We start from the raw sequence: 11,545 nt of genomic DNA on the forward strand, positions 1-11,545 counted from the left end.
AAGAACATGTACTATAAAGCATGTGTTGAAAAGTTTTTACAACAAATGCAAAACATGTAAAGGTAATGTAAGATTCAAACACAAAACAATGAAATTATTTCAAAGCATTATTGATTTCATTACTGGAAAATAATCTTTGTGCAGGATGCTTCCACTATGAATGACCTTAGAGCGGAGAATGTGTGGTCATGTAGTCACTCCTCTCCACAAAAATATATATAAATGCTTCCAGCTGAGGGGGGATGGTTGATCAAGACTTGGCGATAGCCGAGGGATATCATTCCCCTTTACTTCACTTCAAGCAGTGCTCATACTGATACTTGGAAACTCAATAATTAAAACTTTTTCAGCATATTGATTAATATCAGTGTATGTAAAGATATCCGTTGGCCAGTTATGCAAAGAAAGGTAAATCAGTCTAATAATATTGTTAATTTATCAATGCAGTTTTGGTTTGCAATCGATTTCGTCACCTGTCTGGTAGCTTCGTCAAGCATGTACAATCCTCTTGTAGTGGATGACAGCAGGAAAAAAATTCATTCGAACCTTACTAGACATAATAGTTAATTCAGAACAGGATAGTTGTTTTGGTGTTTCAAGTCCAATTTATGCACAGACAATCGGGACTGGACCTACAGTTTAAAGTAGGATCTGAACCACTATGTGTCTCCACCAGGTATCAAACCTCGGACCCCTTGATTACAAGGCAACAATGCTACCACTTCATCATCAGGGAGGCATTTAATTCAGAACTGACTCCCAAGCAGACCTAGATATATTTTATTAAAACTCCCATGTGGAAGAGGGTTTATTTTTCTATTTTTAACAAAACTATTCCTTTTCAGAACATTAGGCAGTATCTTAATAAAATCTTCGTTGAAAAGCTTGACGTTTTAATGTACTGCACAAAAATCCTTTTTCTTTTTCAAGAGCCCAGAATACAATTATTGGTTCTTCTACTGTGTTTTTAACATTGTAATAAAAGTAAAATATCTTGTAAGGTGCAAAAAGTTCTGTGGGGAAATTTCAGCTTACATGCTTCTCACAAAACTTTATCCCTTCTGTCCACTTTAATCCCTCATGTATTCTGGGATGATATATTATATTAATGTGATTAAACAGGAAATTTACTGACTCCAATGTACTCCCTATAATTTCTCTAACCTCCAGGGGTTCTGGATTCGAATCCTGGTCTGGGCATAGATGTTTGTGAGTGTTCACTCATCAATTTCATCATGTCATCACTCATCCCCATCTTCGCCAAAAGTGCCACAAGAAGCGAAGTTAAATAAAGCAAGTCAATCAATTTCTTGAACCGATTCCAACCAATAAAGTATATAACATATTCAAGTTTATATGATTTTTATTATATAGAAACAGTGAAAGTTCGATTTTGGAAAATTAACTGGCAGTAGTTTAATTTTTATTAATTTTTGGAGCTCTGTTCTGTACTAATATACAATTTTAGTAAAACTTAATCTGATATGTAGTGACAGAAGAGAATGCACTTCTAGTGAATATTCTCTACATCTTTCCGCTATGTTTATTTTTAAATTCAGTATTTCTAATAGCAAAAATTACAGGATTTCATAATGTACTGCCAGCCTCTGTGGCACAGTGGTTAGCAGCATGCGCCTGTTGCTGCTTTCTACGGTGCCAGGGGTCCAGGTTCGAATCCTGACCTGAGTAATGTGTTCTTTGCGAATGTCCATTCATCATATCATCACTCATCCTCATCTTCACAATTATCCAAAACTGGCAGAAAAGCGAAGTAAATAAACCAAATAAATCAATCCAAAGTCAGAGTGGGACATAAAAAAATTGATCCTTGTACAGAAGTTTTGTGATCTCAAACACACACAAACAAACATTATTTTCATGAAATAGATTTATTTAAAAACAATACTGGGGATAAATGTGTGAATGAAACACCACTGAAATGAAGGAAAGGTTTCATAACAGTCAGAACAGGTACTTGAAGAACATTTGGCAAAAGTGGCTGAAGGAAAACTGATATAATGGATGGATGAGAATTACATCTTCTGGACAAAACTAGACACATAGAACAGTTGAAAATACTCCACAAGAACCAAAGTCCCAAAACATATTGGCACAATCACTGTATTCCTATACTTTCAAGTGTCCATCCTCGATTGAGTTACTTAGAAGATACTAATTGGTCCCGTTATGCCGTTACGTTCACCACAACGAACATTCAATCGTAGTTCATGTTGTGTCTCCGTTCGAGGTCCCTAATTTCCAAAATGTCTGTCTTCAATCTTAGTTTCATAATCTCCCTCCAGACGTCCTGCCTGTGCTGTGCGTTGAGAATTCCTAATCTCATAAGAGTATTTTCGTTTATGCGGATCAATGTTCTTCCGGTGATATCGTGCTGAAATGAAAGCAAATCTTAATACAAAATTCTATCACTAACATCATGGTATCAATGAGTTATTTGAGCATACTGAATTGTGTTGGACTTTTGTATAGAGCGACCACAAACAAAAGAACCTTTGGCTAAAATCCTTCGTGCACCTTCCCTCGGTCCATTCAGCTCTGGCCATAAGGAAGCATGCTCCACTCTCCCCCTTCCGGGTCTGCGCAGGTTCATTTGCTGGTGTTCCACTATACCTTCGTACTGTTTGTTGGTGCACATGTGTTACTAATGCTATCTGAATCAAAATTAATTAAAATTGAGTGTGATTGGGTGAAAATTTATTTATAGTACTGAGCCAATACCACTTTGAACTGATACTCTCACCGATACCTGAAAATTGTAATAATAAAAGGTATTCCAAATATTAGTGTGTAAGTATTCCACTCTAAATATATCCATCAATTGACCAAGATTTTTGCTTTAACCTTTACACCGCCGGGCAGGTTTGCCGAATGTAACCCCTGAATCGCCGAGGCTTTTCCGTGCGATTTTTAAATTTTTACACTTATTTCGGAAAAACATTATAACTCGTAGACTATTGGACCAATCTGCTTTGGGTAAGTTTTATTTTGAAGCTAAGACACCAGGGCATGCAACTGTGTACAATTCAGAACGCCAAAGTGAAAAATATGGGGTGGGGTGGACCGTGCCCCCCAAATTTCCATGAAAAAAGAATAAAAATTTGGACTTTGCCCCATCTTTCCCCACTCCTATAGAAAAAGGATGCAAACTTTAGCTTTCTTTTCATAGTATGGACCTTTCGTAATTAAATGAAAGTTGTTTCATGTTCCTAGCTGGCACACTTTTGTGCCAATATGAGCCAATATGTTGAAGTCTGCATGCACGTGACCTGAGCGTGTTGAAAGGGGGGAAAAAGTATTCCAACTATGACGAAGGCTTTTACCAGAAAGCCTGTTAGTGTTTCCACCACAATATACAAGTATCAAGGTGCAAATAGCATGGGAATTTTACCTAATTCTTCTTGTCACCGATCCTCATTTTGCGGTTTAAAGATTAAAATATACAAAAATTACGTTAGAATATTAAATTACATGTTATGTCATAAAAAAATGACACAAAACTGATGCAAAATAAAGTGATACATTGGCATCAGTATCGGCTGTCCTATTTATTTATCTTATAAACAAACGTTTGATGCCATTTCTCATCAACGAATGACCATTCACGTCCCTCAATGGACACACCTAGATTCTCTTGGCATCAAACCAAACTTATTTCTTCCACAATGTGCAATTATTGAAATCAAAAATAACAACAAACCTGTTGAAATTTTTCCCAATATAGATGAAACTCTTCATTAAAATGCCTTCTCAGCCATGTTTGTACGTCCATAACAGTCCACATGTACACTGGTTTTGGACGAGTAGTTTTGTTCTGAAATAAAGAAAAACAAACTTGAAAATGAACAGGTCTTGCATTCAGTTTTATGGAATGAAAAATAGATTTTTACGGTGAAAACCTTAACATAAAAGCATTCTTATATCTGGTAATTCTTTTTTTTCTCAAGTGCTAGGAAATTTTTTTCGTACTGTTTTTAGAATTCAAAAATTTTCCAAACCAAGAAATATAAATTGCATGCATTCTCACATGTCAGCGGTTGGCTTGTTCTGCCAGTAAAAATCATTACGTTTTCTTTGCATATTTAGCAGTGCTATACTACTTCATTACCAGTGGTCAGAAGTAGCGAGCTACTTGTAGCGTCGCTACTGTAGCTAGCTACAAAATTTGTAGCTGTAGCTGTAGCGACGCTACATTTTGAAAATTGTAGTTGTAGCGGTAGCGAAGCTACAAAATTCCTGTAGTTGTAGCGAAATTTCGCTACAGCTACATTTTTTCTCGGCATTTTGAGGTGAATTTTGAATGTGGCAACAGCGTCAGAAAAAATCGACAATAACCCTTAATTTTGCAGGAGGTTCATAAAGACAGTCTATTACATGGAGATACAGATTATCTAGACTGTAGATTATAGATATCTGCATAATTTATTTAATTAGTATCTGAAGAATTCAGATATCCAGATAACTAACTGACATATATGAATATATTCCTGCTAACAGCTACGTTTTCTAGCTGCATCGCTATTTTGGGGGAAAACATGCCTCGTTTGCTGCACCACTGGAAAAAAGTGCCTGGTTTGCGTCACCCCCGGAACAAATCCTGTGGATATTCATGGTGTAAGAGACACCAAAATGACATTAATTGCTGTGTTTTGCAGTGCAAAAACGAGCGATGGAATTTCCACTGCACTGACAAGGGAATAGTGCCACCAATAAATGGCTCAGTATGTTAACAGCATTGATCATCGTCAGTATATAGGACCTCACCAGCAAGAAATTATTGTTACAAGAATGATAGAGTTTCTGGAATTACAATTATTTTCGCGATAGTATTTGTTCACAAATTTTAAAATTACAATACGTTTAGAACACTCAGGTTTACATTACAGTTTCCTCAATAATTTTATCATATTGCAAAAAGTATGTACGAGTTATTAACTTTCCTGCAATCTTGTTTAGTTAATATACGTAGTTTTCAAATTTATGTATTTCTCCTACTTTTGCGTCACTTTTCTGTAACTTTTGCTAATCATGACATCATCATCATCATCATGCCTCGCTGTTTCCTGCCTCTGGCTGGGTCAACATAGAAGTCAAGCCTTTCCATTATTTCCTGGTCTTTCACAACTCCTCTCTTTTCAAGGTGTTCCAATCTAGTCTCCTAACACTCTCCACTATCTGCTCTTTCCACCGACATCTTGGTCTTCCCCTTGGCTTTATTCCCACTCCTTGTGCATTGTAACCTCTTACTGGTAGTCTTTCTGCATCCATCCTCTTCATGTGTCCGAACCACCTCATCTGTGCCTGATCCATTCTGTCCTGAAGCTTCACTACACCCACTGTCTGTCGGATCTCCTCATTTCTTATTCTATTTCTTCTAGTCTTCCTCAAAATACTCCTCAAAAATTTAATCTCCACTGGCTGCATCTTTTCTTTGTCTCTCTATGTCATTGTCCAAGTCTCTGCTCCATACGTAATTATTGGCACATAGTATGTGTTACATATTACCTTCTTGCATTTCATAGGTACATCCCTATTCCATATTAATCTTCGAACACTTTGATATAGTCCACCACCATTCATTTGTCCTCTTCTGTTTACCTCCTCATCTATTCTTCCACTTCTTTCAATCATGACAATGGGGATGAATGGTTTATTTAATTATTCTCTTATCTATAGTCGCTTTTTGCCACTTTCGGCTAATTGTGAGAACGAGGAAGAATGATGAATGATGAGCAGTGTGGGGAATGGAGGAGCAGGAGCATCTGATCCACCCAACTTGGCGTCTTTCCTAGTTTTTGTTTTGAGTCCATTTTATGCATAGATAATCAGATCGAGACTGGATCCTTCCTAACCACTATGTGCCTCTGCTGGGTATCGAACCTGGGGCCCTTTTGTAGTCAAAGGGCTCCAGGTACTTTTCATTCAAAATGCTGACTTCATATCAGTCTATAAAAAATGAAATATTTATTCGCAAGAAAAATATGTTGATGTGAACATAAATACGTAATCCTACCAAATTTTAGTTGTGTATAGTTGTAATAATTAATTTGGGTAACACCCTAATTGCAATATTCATATATCAAATTTGAATTGATATGCCACTTGCATAGGTATGGTATTCTCAAAAACTATAGTAAAAATAAGTAACTGAAGTAACATTGCTATCAAAATTATCGAATGACTGGAATCATGATAATACATAACAGAATCTATTTACCAGTAGTAGGGGATTTTTTTCATACCCATATATCGTTGTTTTCATTTTTTTTTTATGCAGAAGTAGCGCAAAAAGTAGCGAAGTAGCGAGTAGCGAACAGGAGTAGCGTAGCGAGCTACTTTTTGGTAAATGTAGCTGTAGCTATAGCGAAGCTACATTTTGGAAGAGTAGCTGTAGTTGTAGCGAAGCTACTTTTAAAATGTAGCGTTCTGATCACTGTTCATTACTTTATCGTAACAAAGGATGAAATAAATGGACCGAACACAATGGTGATTGAACTTGGAATGGTTTGGGGTGAGAATATAGGTGGACCATTCAAGGCAAATGGAACATTTTTGCTCAAAATATCCTGGGAATATTTTATAATTGCCCAAAGTACACTCACATATTTGGTTACTTTGGACAGAAAAGAAATTACCCAGCTGCATATGAAGAGTGTCTCCCAAAATAAGAAATCCAAAATTCTTGACTTTTTCATGACTTGGTAACAGTTTGAACTAGTCAAAACGTATTTCTTCATTTTTACAGAAGAAACTACTTACACGAATCACATTCTGTAGCATTGTTGAAGTTGCAGAATGTATTTTCTGTCATCGTTTCATCTTCTTTAGCCATAAATCATGTTTTTATGTATAAAAATATCGCAATTGCCATTGCTTCCATGTACTTTCTCTACCTAAACCCGATGTTCCGTGTGTTTGATGATGCAACCCCTGTCACTGTTTCCAACCACCCCATCTTTTTCCAAAAAGATTACGTGACCCCAAATTTTATCTATGCTTGCCTAACCTAACCTAAAATCGAAGTTCTGCTGTTACAGTTAATATATAACAAATGACAAAAAAGAAAGAAAATGAGCTGAACCATCATAGATGGCTTTCAAATCAAAATAAAAGAGCCTTCTTTTGTGTACTTTTATTTTACAATACATGTACCCATGTAAAAAATATATAATTATTATTAACTTGAGTACAAAATTTTCTTGAAGTGTGAACTACAGCTGAGCTAGTACCACTTTGAAAGGAAGCCGATGCTGATGCTTGAATATTATAATAATTAAAAGGTGTTCAAAATATTGATTAATATTAGTGTGTAAGTATTCCTCTTTAATTATAGGCATCAATTTACCAAGTGTTTTGCTATAAAATATTCAAGAATTAAATGAGATTTTTTTTGGTTTGAAATGAATTGTTTTAACCCCTTCCCTGTGATCAATGTAATATTACACCCTTGGTCACTATAGCTTATTCTGTGTTGGGCGTAATATTACGCCTGCGAACATCTCTGACTGAAGTAACCTGTGTTGAAGGGAATAATACGTTTTTTGTTGGTGAAACATAAGTTTTGCTATTGAAGAGACAACAGCCTTTTATTTTGTCACGATTTTCAGTGCCGACAAAGAAGAAGAAGAAGTTCAGAGGGAAGTAAACTATTTTGTGTTATGCTGACAAAGTGCAAATGTGAGTTCGTTTGTGTGCTGCGTTTAGTCAGTTGCTTTATGTATATATTTTTTTGGTGTTGCGTTATTTGCACTGTTGGTGATTTATTGTTGGTTTTTGAGTTCTAATAGTATTGTCAAACAGGATTGCGAAATATATACTTGGCAGACACATTACGTATATTTTTCAAGGTAGATTATAATCGGGTACCTATATCCAGGGCCGGTCCAGAGGGCCCCAAAGTTAACAAAATTGATTTTTCGGAGGGAAATTTCACGAATTATCGCCGATTAGTGTCTAATAGTATTGTCAAACAGGATTGCGAAATATTTTTCCCCTCATACCTATTGAAGATATTGCAATGAAACTTGGAGGATGCATTACATATAGACCATAGTATTTTTCAAGGTAGATTATAATTGGGTATCTATATCCAAGCCTAGTCCAGAAGGCCCCAAAGTTACCAAAAGGGATTTTTTGGAGGGAAATTTCCCGAACTATCCCCGATTTACCTTTCCTCATACTTGATGTAGACATGTGCGTGGTATCATTTGAAAGCCTGTTCTATTCTGAAGAAAAAGACGTATGAACCATGATACTCGGATGAATTGTGCTGAAGCAGTAGCTACTTAAAAATATTACTACGCAAACCCAGAAAAAAAATAAACAGTACGGAAAGAATAGTGCCAGACAATTGCACAGAGAAGGGGTTAAGTTCACTTCATGCACAGATAGGCTAATCCGGACTGGACCTATAGTGGGATCCGAACCACTGTGAAATGTACCTCCACCGGGTATCGAACCTGGGACTCCTTGATTACAAGGCAACAACTACAGGATATTTAAAGTTTGCAAAATTGTCACGCAACATTTTTGCGGAGAATAAATGTCAGAAAACTATTGGCTGGTATCGGTAAATAAATTCCAACCAATATTTTTCGATATTGATACCGCTGATATTGGCCGATACCGATATATCGGTACGGCTCAGCCCTAGTGTAAACATTACTTTTAATATGACAAAAATTTATGTTCATTTTGAACATACCGGTACACTAAAATTAGGTTTAGAAACTAGGGCTATTTGTTTATATCATTATGGTGTTTTACTAGCAAATAAAATGCATAGTAACTTTCAAAAATGTTTTACACCAAAATGAGTCTGGTTGTATCACCCCTAACAATCATTCTTTTATTACCTGAACCAACAATTTATTTCATGTTGTTTCCTACCTTTGAATCGCACCATGCTACAAAAGCACACAACACGAAAGGATCTACTCCACACATTCCGAGATGGTGTTATTGGCACCATTCTCTATACCTTTACTCCCTTGGTTTCCATTGATAGCTATGGAGGGATATAAATGGAAAAAAATTCTGCCCAGATAACTCAGCCTGGGAATCGAATTCAGGAACACTTGTAGCAGTCAGAAGCCTTGCCAATTGGACTACGACTGATTCAGTGTCTGAGCAGACAAACTTGGGGAGTTCCATTTTGCAATATATTAAATGACAAAAATGGCCAAAGAATACCACTTGCACCAAACGCAAGATAGTATAAAATTCTAACTTACTTTTGGTCTATTACTTGAGTTTTGTGTTTCTTCCACCATGATGCCTTAGTTTGGTCTAATTGTTTCTTGTCATATCACTGTGTATCTGAAAAACAAATAGGACCAGATGACGAACACTGAAATGTAAGTAATGCAATGTGGTACTTCTAAAATATGGCTAAAATATTACACCAATTTGTTAATGTTCCTGTAGAGTTTATTTACCTGGCCCTAACTGCCTTGTTATTGAGATGCCAATACATGATATAGATGAATATGTCAAAACAATTTATTATTGTTAATGCACATATACAAACCGAAAATAATGGTAAATGTCTGTTATATCGGAGACACATTTCCATCGGATATTTTCAGTTTTAAATGGTTCTTACTTACCAATTGTGTATTGCGGAACATAGTTGAAGGTGCCATTATGCTTTTTACACGAAAATAACTACGATTTTTCACATTTCGAGTAATTCTTTAGGGTCCTTTCTTCCGTTGCGGAACATAGAATATTTCGTGCACAGCTGTGGATCATCACGCGTTGTGCTTGTGTTTTGTCAATTTGGAGTGGGCATGCAGTGTTGCAATCTCCTTAACTGAAAAATACCTACTTTCGTGTTCATTATGTCATCACAAACCATTGACGGATAGCTCCAAAAAACATTCCCGATAGCCCCAAAAACCATTCACGATAGCCCCAAAAACCATTCACGTTAGCCCCCACGAACCATTTCCGGCAAGGTTAGGTTAGGTTAGGTAAGCATAGTTGAAAAATAAAAATAAAATCTGGTAACAAAAAGGCACGTTTGGAAACACTGGCGAGACTGCATGACTTTCGACGCTCGCGCCATCTGCAGGTACATAATGGAAACAACGGCATAATGTTGTCGCTTTGCACAAAATGCAAGTTTATTATATCAAAATTGCTTATTTCTTGTTGTGCAGCATTCTATGGTGAGAAAATACCTCCACGAACTTTCAAAATACTACAGAAACTCATTTCCGTAAGCCGTTTTGGTACTAGTTTACTATCCTTCGGACAGATTTCTTCATTTCTACAGAAGAAACTACTTACCGTAATAAGTTCCTGTAGTATTGTCTAACATCTGGAAGGTGTTTTGTGTGATGTGGGAATGTTTCATAGCGGAAATTCAACCATTGACGCATAGCCCCACGAACCATTTCCGGTAAGGTTAGGTTAGGTAGGGTCACAATAGTTAAAAATTGGTTTCGAAAAAAATATGCGTAGCCCCACACACCATTCTCGCATAGCCCCACACACCATTCTCGCATAGCCCCACAAACCATTTGCGGAAACGTACGTTCTTCAGTTACAAAAACACTTTTATTTTTTAAAAAAAAATGATCAAAAAACGTGAATACACGTTAAAAAATTATCCGCGAAGCAGATAGGTAAGTACAAATGTCAAAAATTGACAAAACTCAGAAGTTATTGGTGTCCGAAGGATAGTAAACATTTACCATGGGCGAACCCCAGAAATAAAAAGAAAAACTGGCTTTTCTCCCGTAAATTTGAAGAAATCCGTTTGTCCGATACGAGAAATTTACCCTGAATTTAATTAAGAAGTATACGATAGAAGCGACCACAGATGTAGCGAAATAGTTTCCACTAATTATTTTCTTTTAATACATAATGTAGTCCGCCTCAAAAAAACGAAGCATTTTTGCAGAAGGAAAACTGTGACCATCTAAATAGGACAAAATAAGAGGACAAATACAACTTGGACAAAGGATTTGAACTAGTCATTACATGGAAGTTTACCTTACAATATCTGACTTCAACATGTCAAAAGATAATACTATTCAATATATACACGAAATAAAAACAAACAAATGACTGGACTGTACCCTAGTTCTGCTCCGGTTTTTCTTGTATTGTAATTATATCGTTTCGTCGGAAATCGACGTCGGTTGAATCGATTTATTGTGATAATCGATTTCTAATTTCGAATGTAATATAAAACTCGACTGTAGGCAGGGTAGTTAACTAGCACAGGCTAATAGCTAATGAAAGAAAATAATGAATAAACAATAATTATTCTTATTTATTACATTACTAATTAATTAATATGTAACCATAGACTTTTTTGATACATAGATCCTCTTCTACTTCTCTAATTTATCTTATTTTATAGTGTTTTATTTATTTGCTCATTGTTGTGATGTATATTATTTTACATTGCTGTTTTTTTCATAACATAATTCATTGAGCAGTATTCATATCAAATTAGTGTATTGAGAGAATTCTGAATAAGTTGGCTAAACCCCCTATAAGGGTTGCCAGTAAC

The 11,545-nt window shown here is 36.1% G+C and overlaps 1 protein-coding gene across 2 annotated transcripts; it reads right to left on the reverse strand.

Annotated features, from left to right (window-relative positions):
• Nucleotides 1–1,879: 1,879 nt before the first annotated feature.
• On the reverse strand, nucleotides 1,880–11,161 carry ave (sterile alpha motif domain-containing protein aveugle). Of its 2 annotated transcripts, none has more exons than XM_083133634.1 (4): nucleotides 11,106–11,161; nucleotides 9,252–9,336; nucleotides 3,719–3,832; nucleotides 1,880–2,392 (listed from the first exon to the last, which is right to left on the reverse strand). In XM_083133634.1, the coding sequence occupies exons 2-4, from the start codon at nucleotides 9,288–9,290 to the stop codon at nucleotides 2,216–2,218; spliced, it is 330 nt and encodes a 109-aa protein (XP_082989760.1). In that variant the 5' UTR covers nucleotides 9,291–9,336; nucleotides 11,106–11,161; the 3' UTR covers nucleotides 1,880–2,215. The 2 variants fall into 2 exon arrangements, with proteins under 2 accessions (XP_082989760.1, XP_082989759.1); XM_083133633.1 differs by having other exon boundaries at nucleotides 11,020–11,127.
• Between the last annotated feature and the right edge of the window lie 384 nt (nucleotides 11,162–11,545).

The sequence above is a fragment of the Lepisma saccharinum genome, chromosome 13, assembly GCF_977018435.1.
Source record: "Lepisma saccharinum chromosome 13, izLepSacc3.1, whole genome shotgun sequence".
Classification (NCBI taxonomy): domain Eukaryota; kingdom Metazoa; phylum Arthropoda; class Insecta; order Zygentoma; family Lepismatidae; genus Lepisma; species Lepisma saccharinum.